This window comes from Artemia franciscana, chromosome 20 (assembly GCF_032884065.1).
Source record: "Artemia franciscana chromosome 20, ASM3288406v1, whole genome shotgun sequence".
Classification (NCBI taxonomy): domain Eukaryota; kingdom Metazoa; phylum Arthropoda; class Branchiopoda; order Anostraca; family Artemiidae; genus Artemia; species Artemia franciscana.
Genome location: NC_088882.1, coordinates 25,202,269 through 25,220,788, shown reverse-complemented (window position 1 = coordinate 25,220,788; position 18,520 = coordinate 25,202,269). Strand labels below are relative to the sequence as shown.

The 18,520-nt window shown below is 35.7% G+C and overlaps 1 protein-coding gene across 1 annotated transcript in view; it reads right to left on the bottom strand.

The window, feature by feature from the left end:
* LOC136040031 (transmembrane protein 94-like) overlaps positions 1-18,520 on the bottom strand; it is a 273,850-nt gene that overhangs the window by 185,842 nt on the left and 69,488 nt on the right. The window contains exons 8-9 of the mRNA XM_065724097.1: positions 16,082-16,689; positions 4,381-4,485 (exon numbers count right to left, since the gene is read on the bottom strand). Coding sequence (XP_065580169.1) covers positions 4,381-4,485; positions 16,082-16,689 — 713 coding nt within the window. The remainder of the gene's footprint in view (positions 1-4,380; positions 4,486-16,081; positions 16,690-18,520) is intronic.

Sequence of the window (18,520 nt, the reverse complement as noted above, 5' to 3'; positions counted from 1 at the left end):
AGATTTATTTATTACATTTACATGTAATCAATCTTGGGACGAGATACCGCAGCTTTTACTTCAAGGACAATCGGCGGTTCATAGGCATGACATTACGGCCCGTGTCTTCCGGCAAAAGTTGAAATCACTGATAAACTACATTGTAAAACTTGAAGTGTTTGGGTCAGTGCGATGCTGGATGTACTCAGTGGAATGGCAAAAACGAGGTTTGCCACACGCACATATACTAATCTGGCTACATAAAAAAAATTACTTCGAACGAAATTGATGATGTGATTTCCGCTGAAATACCTGATAAAAATGTCGAAAAGGGGTTACATGATATAATTGTAAAAAATATGATACATGGACCTTGCGGTGCACTGAACGAAAATTCACCATGCATGGCCAAAGGAAGGTGCACAAAGCAATATCCTCGACTTTTAGTATCAAACACAATTACTGGCAATGATGGTTACCCACAATATAGAAGAAGATCTACTGAAGATGGCGGTAAAATAGCAATAATAAAGAAGCGCAACAGTACCACCATCGAAGTAGATAACCAGTGGGTTGTTCCATATTCCCCATTATTATCAAAAACATTTAATGCACACATAAACGTTGAATACTGTAACTCCGTAAAGGCAATCAAATACATATGTAAATACGTCAACAAAGGCAGTGACATGGCAGTTTTTGGCTTGCAGCCCGAAATCAAAGATTTCGATGAAATCGTACAATATCAGGCTGGAAGATACATAAGCAGTAATGAAGCTGTTTGGCGAATTCTTTCATTTCCGATACATGAACGTAGTCCAGCTTTTGTTCACTTAGCGGTACATTTACAGAATGGTCAACGTGTTTATTTCACGGAAACCAACGTGCAACAAAGAGTCCTGAATCCACCGGATACAACATTAACAGCTTTTTTTTCGCTTTGTAAAAATGATTCTTTTGCAAAAAAACTGCTGTATACTGAAGTGCCTTCGTATTACACGTGGAATACTAAAAATAAAGTATTTGAACGTCGAAAACAGGGTAAGTCAGTCGACGGCCAACCTACCATCTTCAAAGATACCACGAATGGAAGACTCTACACCGTTCACCCCAATCAACATGAATGCTTCTTTCAACGCCTGCTTTTGGTGAATGTACCCGGTCCGACATCCTTTGAGTATTTTGAGGACTGTAAATGGTACTATACATGACACTTACCGTAGTGCATGCCAAGCTCTGAATTTATTGGAGAATGACCAACACTGGGATAACTGCATCAATGACGCGTGCGAAACGTCAACCCCAAGTCAAATTCGTGCATTGTTTGGCATCATTTTAACAACTTGCTCTCCATCAGCTCCTACAGAGTTATGGGAAAAATATAAGTCAAAAATGTCCGAAGATATACTCCATCGAAAACAGTTAGAGACGTCAGATATGACTTTTGATTTTACATCAAAAATTTATAACTACACTTTAGTTGTTATAGAAGATTTGTGCGTACGTTTGGCAAACAAACCTCTTCAGGATTTGGGAATGCCTTCACCTAACCGTATCGCTGCTGTTTCGACATGTGTAGAATTGGATCGTGAACAAAGTTACAGTACGAGTGATCTATTGTCGTATGTACAAAATAACATTTCCAAGTTAGCGTCGGAACAAAAAGACATTTATGATACGATAATGCATTGTGTCGATAACAACGTTGGAGAAATTTTCTTTTGGATGCGCCAGGATGTACTGGTAAAACGTTTGTGATAAAACTGATTCTGGCATCAATTCGATCAAAAAATGATATAGCGTTGGCAATTGCGTCGTCCGGAATAGCCGCAACATTGCTGCCTGGTGGAAGAACTGCTCATTCCGCTTTGAAATTGCCTCTGAACTTGCATTCTACAGAAACTCCCACGTGCAATATTTCCAAATCATCTGGGATGGGTAAAGTATTGCAGCAATGCAAACTTATTATTTGGGATGAGTGCACAATGGCACACAAAAAATCGCTCGAGGCTCTGGATCAATGCTTGAAAGATTTGCGAGGGAAGTCGAAACCCTTTGACAGCACATTAATATTGCTTGCGGGAGATTTCAGGCAAAAATTACCTATAATACCTAGATCAACTCCTGCAGACGAAATGAATGCTTGCCTGAAAAATTCTAATTTATGGGCGGACGTAAAAACATTAAAATTAACTACAAATATGCGTGTCCGATTGCAAAACGATGACTCTGGTCAAACATTTTCAGATCAATCGCTGGCAATGGAAACGGAAAGCTCCCAGTAGACTCAATTTCAGGACGTATACAACTACCTGCTGATTTCTGTAATTTAGTGACGTCCAAAAATGAATTGATTGAAAAAGTATTTCCGAATATTCTAAAAAATTATAAAAATAATAAATGGCTAAGTGAAAGAGCGATTCTCGCACCCAAAAATATAGACGTCCACGAAATCAACAATATTGTTTTGACCAAGATTCGAGACCAGGCAGTCCTTTACAAGTCAGTCGACACAGTTTTGGAACCAAATGAAGCGGTTAATTATCCATCTGAATTTTTAAATTCCATAGATCCTTCAGGGTTTCCACCACACGTGCTACAACTAAAAATAGGCGTACCAATAATACTTTTAAGAAATATAAACCCACCAAAGCTTTGCAATGGCACGCAACTTGCCGTAAAAAAAACAATGGAAAACCTAATAGAGGCCACAATCTTGACAGGGCCTTATGAGGGTGAGGCTGTTCTTATTCCTCGCATTCCCATGATTCCAACGGATCTGCTTTTTCAATTTAAAAAATTGCAATTCCCAATTCGATTAGTATTTGCAATCACCATTAACAAAGCTCAAGGTCAATCATTAGAAAAATGTGGTATAGATCTTAATACTGATTGTTTTTCCCATGGACAATTGTACGTTGCATGTTCGAGGGTCGGTAAACCTGACAATCTATTTATATGCAGCGACAATCGGACAGCGAAGAATGTTGTATATTCGCAAGTTTTACGCAGTTAATTTGTATTGTATCTATCTATCTATCTATCTATATAAAAACGAGTTGTGTGTATGCATGTTTGTTTGTTTGTAAAAAGAGCGTTTGCATATGATGTCATTATTAGTACATACGGCTTTGTATATGCAGAGACAATGGGAAAGCCAAGAATGTTGTATATTCGCAATTTTTACGTAGTTTAACTCCTGCAGACAAAATGAATGATTGCCTAAAAAATTCTAATTTATGGGCACACGTAAAAATATTAAAATTAACTACAAATATGCGTGTCCGATTGCAAAACGATGACTCTGGTCAAACAGTAGACTCAATTTCAGGACGTATACAACTACCTGCTGATTTCTGTAATTTAGTGACGTCCAAAAATGAATTGATTGAAAAAGTATTTCCGAATATTCTAAAAAATTATAAAAATAATAAATGGCTAAGTGAAAGAGCGATTCTCGCACCCAAAAATATAGACGTCCACGAAATCAACAATATTGTTTTGACCAAGATTCGAGACCAGGCAGTCCTTTACAAGTCAGTCGACACAGTTTTGGAACCAAATGAAGCGGTTAATTATCCATCTGAATTTTTAAATTCCATAGATCCTTCAGGGTTTCCACCACACGTGCTACAACTAAAAATAGGCGTACCAATAATACTTTTAAGAAATATAAACCCACCAAAGCTTTGCAATGGCACGCAACTTGCCGTAAAAAAAACAATGGAAAACCTAATAGAGGCCACAATCTTGACAGGGCCTTATGAGGGTGAGGCTGTTCTTATTCCTCGCATTCCCATGATTCCAACGGATCTGCTTTTTCAATTTAAAAAATTGCAATTCCCAATTCGATTAGTATTTGCAATCACCATTAACAAAGCTCAAGGTCAATCATTAGAAAAATGTGGTATAGATCTTAATACTGATTGTTTTTCCCATGGACAATTGTACGTTGCATGTTCGAGGGTCGGTAAACCTGACAATGTATTTATATGCAGCGACAATTGGACAGCGAAGAATGTTGTATATTCGCAAGTTTTTACGCAGTTAATTTGTATTGTATCTATCTATCTATCTATCTATATAAAAACGAGTTGTGTGGATGCATGATTGTTTGTTTGTAAAAAGAGCGTTTGCATATGACGTCATTATTAGTATATACGGCTTTGTATATGCACAGACAATGGGAAAGCCAAGAATGTTGTTTATTCGCAATTTTTACGTAGTCTGAAACACATACATAAATCTATCTATATTCACAGGTGGGACACAGGGACACAACTACAATGGCGCATAACTAATATGGCGCGTAACGACTTACGCGCGCGGGGGGGCTTGGGGGGGGGGGGGCGCGAAGCCCCCCACCAACTAGGTGTTGGGGGGCGATACATATCGCCGAACCTTTGTTTTTTCAACTAAAATCTGATAGGCGTTGATGACCTTATCCAAGTCAAAATCGCAAACCCAATCATCATCGTATTTCATCATTTGTATTTCATAGTGAAGCTGAAAAATAAAGAAGAAAAAGAAAACTGAAAAAAGAAAAAATGTAAAAAACTAAAAAATACTAAAAAGAAAAAACAATCAAAGAGAAATTACAGACCGGGACACAAATGACGACCGGGAAAGAGGGAATATAAATAACGACCGGGACACTCAAAGTGAAATTACAGACTGGGATACCGGGACACAAATGACGACCAGGACACAGGGAATATAAATGACGACCAGGACACAGGTATTTAAGAATATCGTTCAAAGACAAATTTTTAATTGTAAGAAGACCGTTGAAAGAGAAATTTCTAATTGTAAAATGACTGAAGAACCTACAATGGCAACGGTACCACCATCGAAGTAGATAACCAGTGGGTTGTTCCATATTCCCCATTATTATATAAAACATTTAATGCACGCATAAACGTTGAATACTGTAACTCCGTAAAGGCAATCAAAACATATGTAAATACGTCAACAAAGGCAGTGACATGGCAGTTTTTGGCTTGCAGCCCGAAATCAAAGATTTCGACGAAATCGTACAATATCAGGCTGGAAGATACATAAGCAGTAATGAAGCTGTTTGGCGAATTCTTTCATTTCCGATACATGAACGTAGTCCAGATGTTGTTCACTTAGCGGTACATTTACGGAATGGTCAACGTGTTTATTTCTCGGAAACCAACGTGCAACAAAGAGCCCTGAATCCACCGGATACAAAATTAACAGCTTTTTTTTCGCTTTGCAAAATGATTCTTTGCAAAAAAACTGCTGTATACTGAAGTGCCTTCGTATTACACGTGGAATACTAAAAATAAAGTATTTGAACGTCGAAAACAGGGTAAGTCAGTCGACGGCCAACCTACCATCTTCAAAGATACCACGATAGGAAGACTCTACACCGTTCACCCCAATCAACATGAATGCTTCTTTCTACGCCTGCTTTTGGTGAATGTACCCGGTCCGACATCCTTTGAGTATTTGAGAACTGTAAACGGTACTATACATGACACTTACCGTAGTACATGCCAAGCTCTGAATTTATTGGAGAATGACCAACACTGGGATAACTGCATCAATGACGCGTGCGAAACGTCAACCCCAAGTCAAACTCGTGCATTGTTTGGCATCATTTTAACAACTTGCTCTCCATCAGCTCCTACAGAGTTATGGGAAAAATATAAGTCAAAAATGTCCGAAGATATACTCCATCGAAAACAGTTAGAGACGTCAGATATGACTTTTAATTTTACATCAGAAATTTATAACTACACTTTAGTTATTATAGAAGATTTGTGCGTACGTATGGCAAACAAACCTCTTCAGGATTTGGGAATGCCTTCACCTAACCGTATCGCTGCTGTTTCAACATGTGTAGACTTGGATTGTGAACAAAGTTACAGTACGAGTGATCTATTGTCGTATGTACAAAATAAAATTTCCAAGTTAACGTCGGAACAAAAAGACATTTATGATACGATAGACTCAATTTCAGGACGTATACAACTACCTGCTGATTTCTGTAATTTAGTGACGTCCAAAAATGAATTGATTGAAAAAGTATTTCCGAATATTCTAAAAAATGATAAAAATAATAAATGGCTAAGTGAAAGAGCGATTCTCGCACCCAAAAATATAGACGTCCACGAAATCAACAATATTGTTTTGACCAAGATTCGAGACCAGGCAGTCCTTTACAAGTCAGTCGACACAGTTTTGGAACCAAATGAAGCGGTTAATTATCCATCTGAATTTTTAAATTCCATAGATCTTTCAGGGTTTCCACCACACGTGCTACAACTAAAAATAGGCGTACCAATAATACTTTTAAGAAATATCAACCCACCAAAGCTTTGCAATGGCACGCGACTTGCCGTAAAAAAAAACAATGGAAAACCTAATAGAGGCCACAATCTTGACAGGGCCTTTTGAGGGTGAGGCTGTTCTTATTCCTCGCATTCCCATGATTCCAACGGATTTGCCTTTTGAATTTAAAAGATTGCATTTCCCAATTCGATTAGCATTTGCAATCACCATTAACAAAGCTCAAGGTCAATCATTAGAAAAATGTGGTATAGATCTTAATACTGATTGTTTTTCCCATGGACAATTGTACGTTGCATGTTCGAGGGTCGGTAAACCTGACAATCTATTTATATGCAGCGACAATTTGACAGCGAAGAATGTTGTATATTCGCAAGTTTTACGCAGTTAATTTGTATTGTATCTATCTATCTATCTATCTATATAAAAACGAGTTGTGTGTATGCATGTTTGTTTGTTTGTAAAAAGAGCGTTTGCGTATGACGTCATTATTAGTACATACGGCTTTGTATATGCACAGACAATGGGAAAGCCAAGAATGTTGTATATTCGCAATTTTTACGTAGTTTAACTCCTGCAGACGAAATGATTGCTTGCCTGAAAAATTCTAATTTATGGGCACACGTAAAAATATTAAAATTAACTACAAATATGCGTGTCCGATTGCAAAACGATGACTCTGGTCAAACATTTTCAGATCAATTGCTGGCAATTGGAAACGGAAAGCTCCCAGTAGTGGGAAAGCCAAGGATGTTGTATATTCGCAATTTTTACGTAGTTTGAAACACATATATAAATCTATCTATATTCACAGGTGGGACACAGGGACACAACTACAATGGCGCGTAACTAATATGGCGCGTAACGACTTACGCGTTCGGGGGGGCTTGGGGAGGGGCTTATAAAAATAAGTTGTCTGTCTGTTACAGTATGTTTGTTACGCCAGATTATATCTTATCTATATATAAAAATAAGTTGTATGTATTTTTGTGTTGAGGGTTTGCATATGACGTCTGAAAAATAAAGAAGAAAAATCAAACTTAAAAAAGAAAAATGGTAAAAAACTAAAAAAAAACTAAAAAGAAAAAAATAAAAAATAAAAAAAAATAAAAAAAGAAAAAACCTAAAAAGAAAAAATGTAAAAAAAATAAAAAGATAAAAAACTAAAAAGAAAAAAAACTTAAAAAAGCTAAAAGACTGAAAAAAGAAAAAAACTAAAAAAAACTGGGAATTGCACAAATATTTCAATATATTTTGACAAAAGATTAAGGTAATTCGAAAACCTTACAACAGATACCCAAAATTTTGAGGTTTATCGTCATTATAAGGATTGAGCTGTATGTGTCATGAAGTTGTTTGTCAACTGAGGTCATGTTTGTCAACTGATGAAATTACATACCGGGACACCGGGACACAAATGAGGACCAGGACACAGGGAATATAAATGACGACCGGGAACCTCAAAGAGAAATTACAGACTGGGACACCCGGACACAAATCACGACCGGGACACAGGGAATGTAAATGACAACCGGGACACAGGGATTGTTCGAATAGAAAATACAGACTGGGACACCGGGACACAGGGAATATAAATGACGACCGGGAAACTCAAAGAGAAATTACAAACTGGGACACTGGGACACAAATGACGACAGGGACACCGGAACACAGGGAACATAAATGACGAGCGGGACACAGGGACACAACTACAACGGAGACGCCGGGGGCACAGGGGGGATATATAAAAGACGAAGGGGACACAAGGAATATTCGATTAGCAATCACCATCGAAAAAGCTCAAGAGCAATCATTAGGAAAATGCGGTATAGATCAGAATACGGGTTGTTTTTCCCATGGACAATTATATATTGCATGTTCAAGAGTCGGTAAACCTGACAATCTATTATATATATATATATATATATATATATATATATATATATATATATATATATATATATACTAGCTGTTGGGGTGGCGCTTCGCGCCACCCCAACACCTAGTTGGTGGGGGCGCTTCGCACCCCCCCAAGCCCCCCCGCGCGCGTAAGTCGTTACGCGCCATATTAGTTACGCGCCATTGTAGTTATGTCCCTATGTCCCACCTGTGAATATAGATATATATATATATATATATATATATATATATATATGTTTTTAACTACGTAAAACTTGCGAATATACAACATTCTTTGCTGTCCCATTGTCTGTGCATATAAATAGATTGTTTACCGACTCTTGAAAATGCAACATATAATGGTCCATGGGAAAACAATCCGTATTCAGATCTATACCTCATGATTCTAATGATTGCCCTTGAGCTTTGTTGATGGTGATTGCTAATCTACCATTCCCTGTGTCGCCATCGTCATTTATATATCCCCTTGTGCCCCCCGGCATCCCCTTTGTAGTTTTGTCCCTGTGTCCAGGTCGTCATTTGTGTCCCGGTGTCCCAGTCTGTGATTTCTCTTTGAGTGTCCCGGGCGTCATTTATATTCCATGTGTCCCGGTGTCTCGGTCGTCATTTATATCCCCCTGTGCCCCCCGGCGTCCCCGTTGTAGTTGTGTCCCTGTGTCCCGGTCGTCATTTATATTCCCTGTGTCCCGGTCGTCATTTGTATCCCGGTGTCCCGGTCTGTATATACATTCGTTTTTTTAGTTTTGTTTTTCTCCTTTATTTTTTTCCTTTTTTATTTTTTTTCTTTTTTAGTTTATTTAGATTTTTAGATTTTTTAGTTTTTTTATTAGTTTTTATTTTTTTTTCTTTTTAGTTTTTTTGTAGTTTTTACCTTTTTTTTAGTTTTTTTAGTTTTTTTTACTTATATCCTGGTCGTCATTTATACTCCCTGTGTCCCGGTCGTCATTTGTGTCCCGGTGCTTTGTTGATTGCTAATCGAACATTCCTTTTGTCCCGGTCGCTTTCTCTTTGAGTGTCGTCATTCATATTCCCTATGTGCCGGTGTCCCGGTCGTCATTTGTGTCCCGATGTCCCGGTCTGTAATTTCGTCAGTTGAAAACTTATGATGAAATAAATTTTTAATTTTTTCCCTTTTTTTGTTTTTAGTTTTTTTTTTATTGGTTTTTACCTTTTTTTAGGTTTTTTAGTTTTTTTCTTTTTTCTTTTTAGTTTTTTTTGAAGTTTTTATCTTTTTAGTTTTTTTATTTTTATTTATATTTTTTTAGTTTTCTTTTTCTCCTTTATTTTTCAGTTTTTTCCTTTTTTTAGTTTTTTTTTTCTTTTTTAGTTCTTTTAGTTTTTACCTTTTTTAGTTTTTTTTAGTTTTTTTAGTTTTTTAGCTTTTTTTATTTTTTTTTATTAGTTTTTAGTTTATTTTATGGTTTTTTCCTTTTTTTAGTTTTTTTTTAGTTTTTTATCTTTTTTTAGTTTTTTTTTAGTTTTTAAGCTTTTTTAGATTTTTTTATTTTGTTTTCTTTCTTTTTTTTTTGTAGTTTTTACCTTCTAGGTAAAAACTACAAAAAAAAGTAGATTTTTGCTTCTTTTATTTTTTTAGCTTTTTTAGTTTTTTTTCGTTTTTTCTTTTTAGTTTTTTTGTAGTTTTTATCTTTTTTATTTTTTTGTATTTTTATTCATATTTTTTTTAGTTTTCTTTTTCTCTTTTATTTTTCAGTCTTTTCCTTTTTTTAGTTTTTTTCTTTTTTAGTTTTTATTTTTTTTTAGTTTTTTACCTTTTTTTAGTTTTTTAGTTTTTTTAGTTTTTTAGATTTTTTAGTTTTTTTATTAGTTTTTAGTTTTTTTTGTAGTTTTTGCCTTTTTTTAGTTTTTTCATTTTTTTTTAGTTTTTAGTTTTTTACCTTTTTTTAGTTTTTTTTAGTTTTTTAGCTTTTTTAGTTTTTTTTTCTTTTTAGTTTTTTTTGTAGTTTTTACCTTTTTTAGTTTTTTAGCTTATTTTGTATTAGTGTGAAATAATTCAGACGTCATATGCGGACAAACATGACGTCACCTGATCCACAGATCCACACATAGACAACTTATTTTTATATATATATATATAAATATATATATATATATTTAACTACGTAAAACTTGCGAATATACAACATTCTTTGCTGTCCTATTGTGTGTCCATATAAATAGATTGTCAGGTTTACCAACTCTTGAACATGCAACATAATAATTGTCCATGGGAAAACAATCCGTATTCATATCTATACCGCATTTTTCTAACGATTGCCCTTGAGCTGTGTTGATGATGATTGCTAATCGAACATTCCCTGTGTCCCCGTCGTCATTTATATATCCCCCTGTGCCCCCGGCGTCCCCGTTGTAGTTGTGTCCCTGTGTCCAGGTCGTCATTTATATTCCCTGTGTCCCGGTCGTCATTTGTGTCCCGGTATCCCAGTCTGTAATTTCTCTTTGAGTGTCCTGGTCGTCATTTATATAGATATATAGATACAGTTTCATTTCAGTTTTTTTTTCTTTTTTAGTTTTTTCTTTTCTTAGTTTTTCTTTTTTAGTTTTTCTTTTTTAAGTTTCTTCTTTTTATTGATTTGTTTTCTTCAATTTGTCAATGTTCATTCTAACATTGACACTTGGAAAAATCTTTACGTGCCAAGCAAGCTAAAGCTCCAACAATTTATAATAAACCTCAAATTTGGGGTATCTGTTTTAAGGTTTTCGAATTACTTTAATCTATTGTCAAAATATATTGAAATATTTGTGCAATTCCCAGTTTTTTTTTAGTTTTTTCTTTTTTTAGTTTTTTAGCTTTTTTTAGTTTTTTTTTTAGTTTTTTATCTTTTTTTATTTTTTTACGTTTTTTCTTTTTAGGTTTTTTCTATTTTTAATTTTTCTAATTTTTTTTTTTAGTTTTTTCTTTTTAGTTTTTTTTTTAGTTTTTTACCATTTTTCTTTTTTCGAATTTAATCTATTGTCAAAATATTTCGAAATATTTATGCAATTTCCAGTTTTTTTTTAGTTTTTTACCATTTTTCTTTTTCGAATTACTTTTATCTATTGTCAAAATATTTCGAAATATTTATGCAATTTCCAGTTTTTACATTCTAGTTTGTTTTCTTTTATATATATAGAAGATATAATCTAGCGTAACGGACAGACAACTTATTTTTATATATATAGATAGATATATACTAGCTGTTGGGGTGGCGCGAAGCGCCACCCCAACAGCCAACACATAGTTGGTGGGGGGCTTTGCGCCCCCCCAAGCCCCCCGGCGCGCGTAAGTCGTTACGCACCATATTAGTTATGCGCCATTGTAGTTGTGTCCCTGTGTCCCACCTGTGAATATAGATAGATTTATGTATGTGTTTCAAACTACGTAAAAATTGCGAATAAACAACATTCTTGGCTTTCCCATTGTCTGTGCATATACAAAGCCGTATGTACTAATAATGACGTCATATGCAAACGCTCTTTTTATAAACAAACAAACAGGCATCCACACAACTCGTTTTTATATAGATAGATAGATAGATAGATACAATACAAATTAACTGCGTAAAACTTGCGAATATACAACATTCTTCGCTGTCCGATTGTCGCTGCATATAAATAGATTGTCAGGTTTACCGACCCTCGAACATGCAACGTACAATTGTCCATGGGAAAAACAATCAGTATTAAGATCTATACCATATTTTTCTAATGATTGACCTTGAGCTTTGTTAATGGTGATTGCAAATACTAATCGAATTGGGAATTGCAATTTTTTAAATTGAAAAAGCAGATCCGTTGGAATCATGGGAATGCGAGGAATAAGAACAGCCTCACCCTCATAAGGCCCTGTCAAGATTGTGGCCTCTATTAGGTTTTCCATTGTTTTTTTTACGGCAAGTCGCGTGCCATTGCAAAGCTTTGGTGGGTTGATATTTCTTAAAAGTATTATTGGTACGCCTATTTTTAGTTGTAGCACGTGTGGTGGAAACCCTGAAGGATCTATGGAATTTAAAAATTCAGATGGATAATTAACCGCTTCATTTGGTTCAAAAACTGTGTCGACTGACTTGTAAAGGACTGCCTGGTCTCGAATCTTGGTCAAAACAATATTGTTGATTTCGTGGACGTCTATATTTTTGGGTGCGAGAATCGCTCTTTCACTTAGCCATTTATTATTTTTATAATTTTTTAGAATATTCGGAAATACTTTTTCAATCAATTCATTTTTGGACGTCACTAAATTACAGAAATCAGCAGGTAGTAGTATACGTCCTGAAATTGAGTCTACTGTTTGACCAGAGTCATCGTTTTGCAATCGGACACGCATATTTGTAGTTAATTTTAATATTTTTACGTGTGCCCATAAATTAGAATTTTTTAGGCAAGCATTCATTTTGTCTGCAGGAGTTAAACTACGTAAAAATTGCGAATATACAACATTCTTGGCTTTCCCATTGTCTCTGCATATACAAAGCCGTATGTACTAATAATGACATCATATGCAAACGCTCTTTTTACAAACAAACAAACATGCATACACACAACTCGTTTTTATATAGATAGATAGATAGATAGATACAATACAAATTAACTGCGTAAAACTTGCGAATATACAACATTCTTCGCTGTCCGATTGTCGCTGCATATAAATAGATTGTCAGGTTTACCGACCCTCGAACATGCAACGTACAATTGTCCATGGGAAAAACAATCAGTATTAAGATCAATACCACATTTTTCTAATGATTGACCTTGAGCTTTGTTAATGGTGATTGCAAATGCTAATCGAATTGGGAATTGCAATCTTTTAAATTGAAAAGGCAGATCCGTTGGAATCATGGGAATGCGAGGAATAAGAACAGCCTCACCCTCAAAAGGCCCTGTCAAGATTGTGGCCTCTATTAGGTTTTCCATTGTTTTTTTTACGGCAAGTCGAGTGCCATTGCAAAGCTTTGGTGGGTTTATATTTCTTAAAAGTATTATTGGTACGCCTATTTTTAGTTGTAGCACGTGTGGTGGAAACCCTGAAAGATCTATGGAATTTAAAAATTCAGATGGATAATTAACCGCTTCATTTGGTTCCAAAACTGTGTCGACTGACTTGTAAAGGACTGCCTGGTCTCGAATCTTGGTCAAAACAATATTGTTGATTTCGTGGACGTCTATATTTTTGGGTGCGAGAATCGCTCTTTCACTTAGCCATTTATTATTTTTATAATTTTTTAGAATATTCGGAAATACTTTTTCAATCAATTCATTTTTGGACGTCACTAAATTACAGAAATCAGCAGGTAGTTGTATACGTCCTGAAATTGAGTCTACTGGGAGCCTTCCGTTTCCAATTGCCAGCGATTGATCTGAAAATGTTTGACCAGAGTCATCGTTTTGCAATCGGACACGCATATTTGTAGTTAATTTTAATTTTTTTACGTGTGCCCATAAATTAGAATTTTTCAGGCAAGCATTCATTTCGTCTGCAGGAGTTGATCTAGGTATTATAGGTAACTAGCTGTTGGGGTGGCGCTTCGCGCCACCCCAACACCTAGTTGGTGGGGGCGCTTCGCGCCCCCCCCAAGCCCCCCCGCGCGCGTAAGTCGTTACGCGCCATAATAGTTACGCGCCATTGTAGTTGTGTCCCTATGTCCCACCTGTGAATATAGATATATATATATATATATGGTTTTAACTACGTAAAACTTGCGAATATACAACATTCTTTGCTGTCCCATTGTCTTTGCATATAAATAGATTGTCAGGTTATCCCCCTGTTTCCCCCGGTGTCCCCGTTGTAGTTGTGTCCCTGTGTCCCGGTCGTCATTTATATTCCCTGTGTCCCGGGTCCCGGTCATCATTTGTATCCCGGTGTCCCGGTCTGTATATACATTCGTTTTTTAGTTTTGTTTTTCTCCTTTATTTTTTTCCTTTTTTTTTCTTTTTTAGCTTATTTAGATTTTTAGATTTTTTAGTTTTTTTTATTAGTTTTTAGTTTTTATTTCTTTTTAGTTTTTTTGTCCCGGTCGTCATTTATATCCCCCTGTTTCCCCCGGTGTCCCCGTTGTAGTTGTGTCCCTGTGTCCCGGTCGTTATTTATATTCCCTGTGTCCCGGTCGTCATTTGTATCCCGGTGTACCGGTCTGTATATACATTCGTTTTTTAGTTTTGTTTTTCTCCTTTATTTTTTTCCTTTTTTTTTCTTTTTTAGTTTATTTAGATTTTTAGATTTTTTAGTTTTTTTATTAGTTTTTAGTTTTTTTTTCTTTTTAGTTTTTTTGTAGTTTTTACCTTCTTTTTAGTTTTGTTAATTTTTTTTTTACTTGTGTCCTGGTCGTCATTTATACTCCCTGTGTCCCGGTGCTTTGTTGATTGCTAATCGAACATTCCTTTTGTCCTGGTCGCTTTCTCTTTGAGTGTCGTCATTTATTTTTTTCTTTTTTAGTTCTTTTAGTTTTTACCTTTTTTAGTTTTTTTTTAGTTTTTAGTTTTTTTAGTTTTTTACCTTTTTTTAGTTTTTTTAGTTTTTTAGCTTTTTTATTTTTTTTATTAGTTTTTAGTTTTTTTGTAGTTTTTGCCTTTTTTTTTAGTTTTTTGTCCTGGTCGCTTTCTCTTTGAGTGTCGTCATTTATTAGTTTTTTCCTTTTTTTTTTTAGTTTTTTATTGGTTTTTACCTTTATTTTAGCTTATTTTTCAGTTTTTTCCTTTTTTTTAGTTTTTTTTTATTTTTTATTTTTTTTAGTTTTTTACCTTTTTTTAGTTTTTTTAGTTTTTTTAGTTTTTTAGCTTTTTTACTTTTTTTATTAGTTTTTAGTTTTTTTTTGTAGTTTTTGCCTTTTTTTAGTTTTTTCAGTTTTTTTTTTAGTTTTTTATTGGTTTTTACCTTTATAGTTTTTTTAGTTTTTTAGCTTTTTTATTTTTTTTATTAGTTTTTAGTTTTTTTTGTAGTTTTTGCCTTTTTTTAGTTTTTTCAGTTTTGACGTCACCTAATCCAGTTTTTTCAGGTGACGTCACCTGACACATCCATCCACACATCCATCCATCCATCCATCCACAGACAACTTATTTTTATATATATAGATGTTTGCCTGAAATCTCCCGCAAGCAATATTAATGTGCTGCCAAAGGGTTTCGACTTCCCTCGCAAATCTTTCAAGCATTGATCCAGAGCCTCGAGCGATTTTTTGTGTACCATTGTGCACTCATCCCAAATAATAAGTTTGCATTGCTGCAATACTTTACCCATCCCAGATGATTTGGAAATATTGCACGTGGGAGTTTCTGTAGAATGCAAGTTCAGAGGCAATTTCAAAGCGGAATGAGCAGTTCTTCCACCAGGCAGCAATGTTGCGGCTATTCCGGACGACGCAATTGCCAACGCTATATCATTTTTTGATCGAATTGATGCCAGAATCAGTTTTATCACAAACGTTTTACCAGTACCTCCTGGCGCATCCAAAAAGAAAATTTCTCCAACGTTGTTATCGACACAATGCATTATCGTATCATAAATGTCTTTTTGTTCCGACGTTAACTTGGAAATGATGTTTCAGTACTCCTCTAGCTAGGGAGAATAAAACAGAAAAGAAGAAAGATGCTTTCGATGCAAAATATCGTGGTTTCAGCCACTTTCCATGTTTTTCAAGCCAATTGATTTTCCTTGTTGTTCAAACGAAGAGACGGTAAGTTTCCTATATTGGGGGTTCAGACTAGTCGGTTCTAGAAGTTTACTTCTTGTTTTGAGCTGACACTATTTTTAAGGATTTTTGGGGTATTACAGTTTTTACTGTGGGAAGTGATCGTCTCTACTAGGCTGCTAGTTACCGCTGCAACCCTGATATTGTATTTTTTACTATGGGACGTGATCGTGTCTTACTGGGTTGCCAGCTACTGTTGAAACCCTATTTTGTCTCCAACAAATGAAAGCTCCAAAAACCATTGCAGCCCCAAAGAGGCCTCCAAAGACTATGGCTAATATTATTACAACCTCCATGGAGCCTTTTTCAGAGTTGGATTCAGGAAACGGGATGCAGTTGGTCTTTGGCAAACGGATGCATTTTTTGCAATTTTCATGCACCTCTTGCAACCATTTTCTTTGTTTATCATTAAGTTCTTCAACATCCATATACCAAGTATAGCATAAATCTCGTATTTTCCTAGCCACTTTGCCTTTGTTTTTATCCTCTTCTAATTTAGTTGCCAAAGCATATGTTTTCCCGACAGTTATGCTCATCTGACAGTCGAGCATCAGTTTTCGAGCACAGTCTATAACGATAATATCATCTATGACACTATCTAGCCGATTCACAAGAGCGGGTTGACTGTAGACATTTTTTACTTTTATTTTGTACGTGTCTCTTCTTTCTGTGGACCAATTGGAAACGGGATTCTTCTCTAGAACCGTTAACTCTTCAATAGCACCAACTTCTCTTGCCCTGCATATCTTGTCAGTTGGACTCTTATAATCACAACTAAGGGCCTCGACTGAAAGAACTCCAATGTAAAAATGAATAAAATTCATAATGTTTAAAGACATTTTTAAAGGTATTCTTAATTTCAGATTTCGTTGTGACTGTATAGGACACGGTCAGATGTGTGAAATCATCTATTGCTAAAAAAATTAATTTACTTGGTGTCTATCCATATTACTTTTCCATCTATTCTTCAATTTCCCACGAAAAATTTTTTGCATTTCCCAAATACCAAAAGCAATTCAACCTTCGGAAAAAATTATATAATTTGCTCATTAAACTGCTGGGGCAATGGAATATCATACACAGCTGTTTAACAGCTCGTTTAAAAGAAAATTTCTACTTAAGAAAAACTGCATTTTCGTGTAACACTTAAATAATAGATATTATAGACAACATCCAGGTTGCAGCGGTCGCTATCATTTTCAGTTTTGATATGTTTTGACTCTCCAGGTGGATCTTCATCTAACTGCGCGGTTTTGCGTTCTTTAGCCTCAAACCTGTTTCCTTGCTGTTCTTTTGATTCCTCGGCACGCTTCCTTTTCTGACTTTCTCTATCAGCAGCAAGTTTTTTGGCATAGACTCTTTGAGCATCTTCATCGGCTTTTGCCATTGTAAGTTCATCAGTCATTTTAAACTTAAACATTAATAGATTTCTACGTGAACATATATGTCTTAAATATCTTTAATGACGTCACCGTCATAGCAAAAATGACGACAACTAACTTCATGACGTCAGTCGATCCACAGACAGACAACTTATTTTTATATATACAGATATGTTTTTAACTACGTAAAACTTGCGATTATACAACATTCTTCGCTGTCCCATTTTCTGTGCATATGAATAGATTGTCTGGTTTACCGACTCTTGAACATGCAACATATAATTGTCCATGGGAAAAACAACCCGTATTCTGATCTATACAGCACTTTTCTAATGATTGCCCTTGAGCTTTGTTGATGGTGATTGCCAATCGAATATTCCTTGTGTCCCCTTCGTCTTTTATATATCCCCCCTGTGCCCCCTGCATCCCCGTTGTAGTTGTGTCCCTGTGTCCGGCTCGTCATTTATATTCCCTGTGTTCCGGTGTCCCGGTCGTCATTAGTGTCCCAGTGTCCCGGTCTGTAATTTCTCTTTGAGTGTTCCAATCGTAATTTATATTCCCTGTGTTCCGGTGTCTCGGTCGTCATTTGTGTCCCGGCCTGTAATTTCTGTTTGAGTGTCCCGGTCATCATTTATACACCCTGTGTCCCGGTCATCATTTGCGTCCTGGTGTCCCAGTCTGTAACTTCATCTTATAATGACGTCATATACAAAGCCTTATATACTTATAATGACGTCATAGGCGCACTAACAAACAAGCATACAACTTATTTATATATATATATATATATATAGATTATGCCCTGAGATTCGCATCGGGCTACGGAGTAAAAGTAAGCAACAAGCAGCTGTTCGATCTGGACTTGACGACGTTGTCCTTCTCGAAGAGTCTAAAGAACGGTTGCAGCAGATACTTGACACTTTTACTGAGAATTCAGAGAATGTCGGGCTAAATCTGCTATTAAACATTTCTCTGTGATTTTCCAGTGTCTTGCTAGCTTAGGAGAAAGAAAAGAAAAGAGATGCCCATGCTACAGCTTATCTTAGTTCTAGCCACATATCTTGCTTTTCACGCCAACATATTTTGTTTGTTATTCAAGCCAAGAGACTGTAAGTTTCCTATTTAGGAGTGTTTCAATCCGATTCTATTTTTAGGTGTTATGAGTTACTGTACTTCTTATTTTGGAACATGATCGTCTCTTCCTAGCTACCGCTGCAACCTGGATGTTGTCTATAA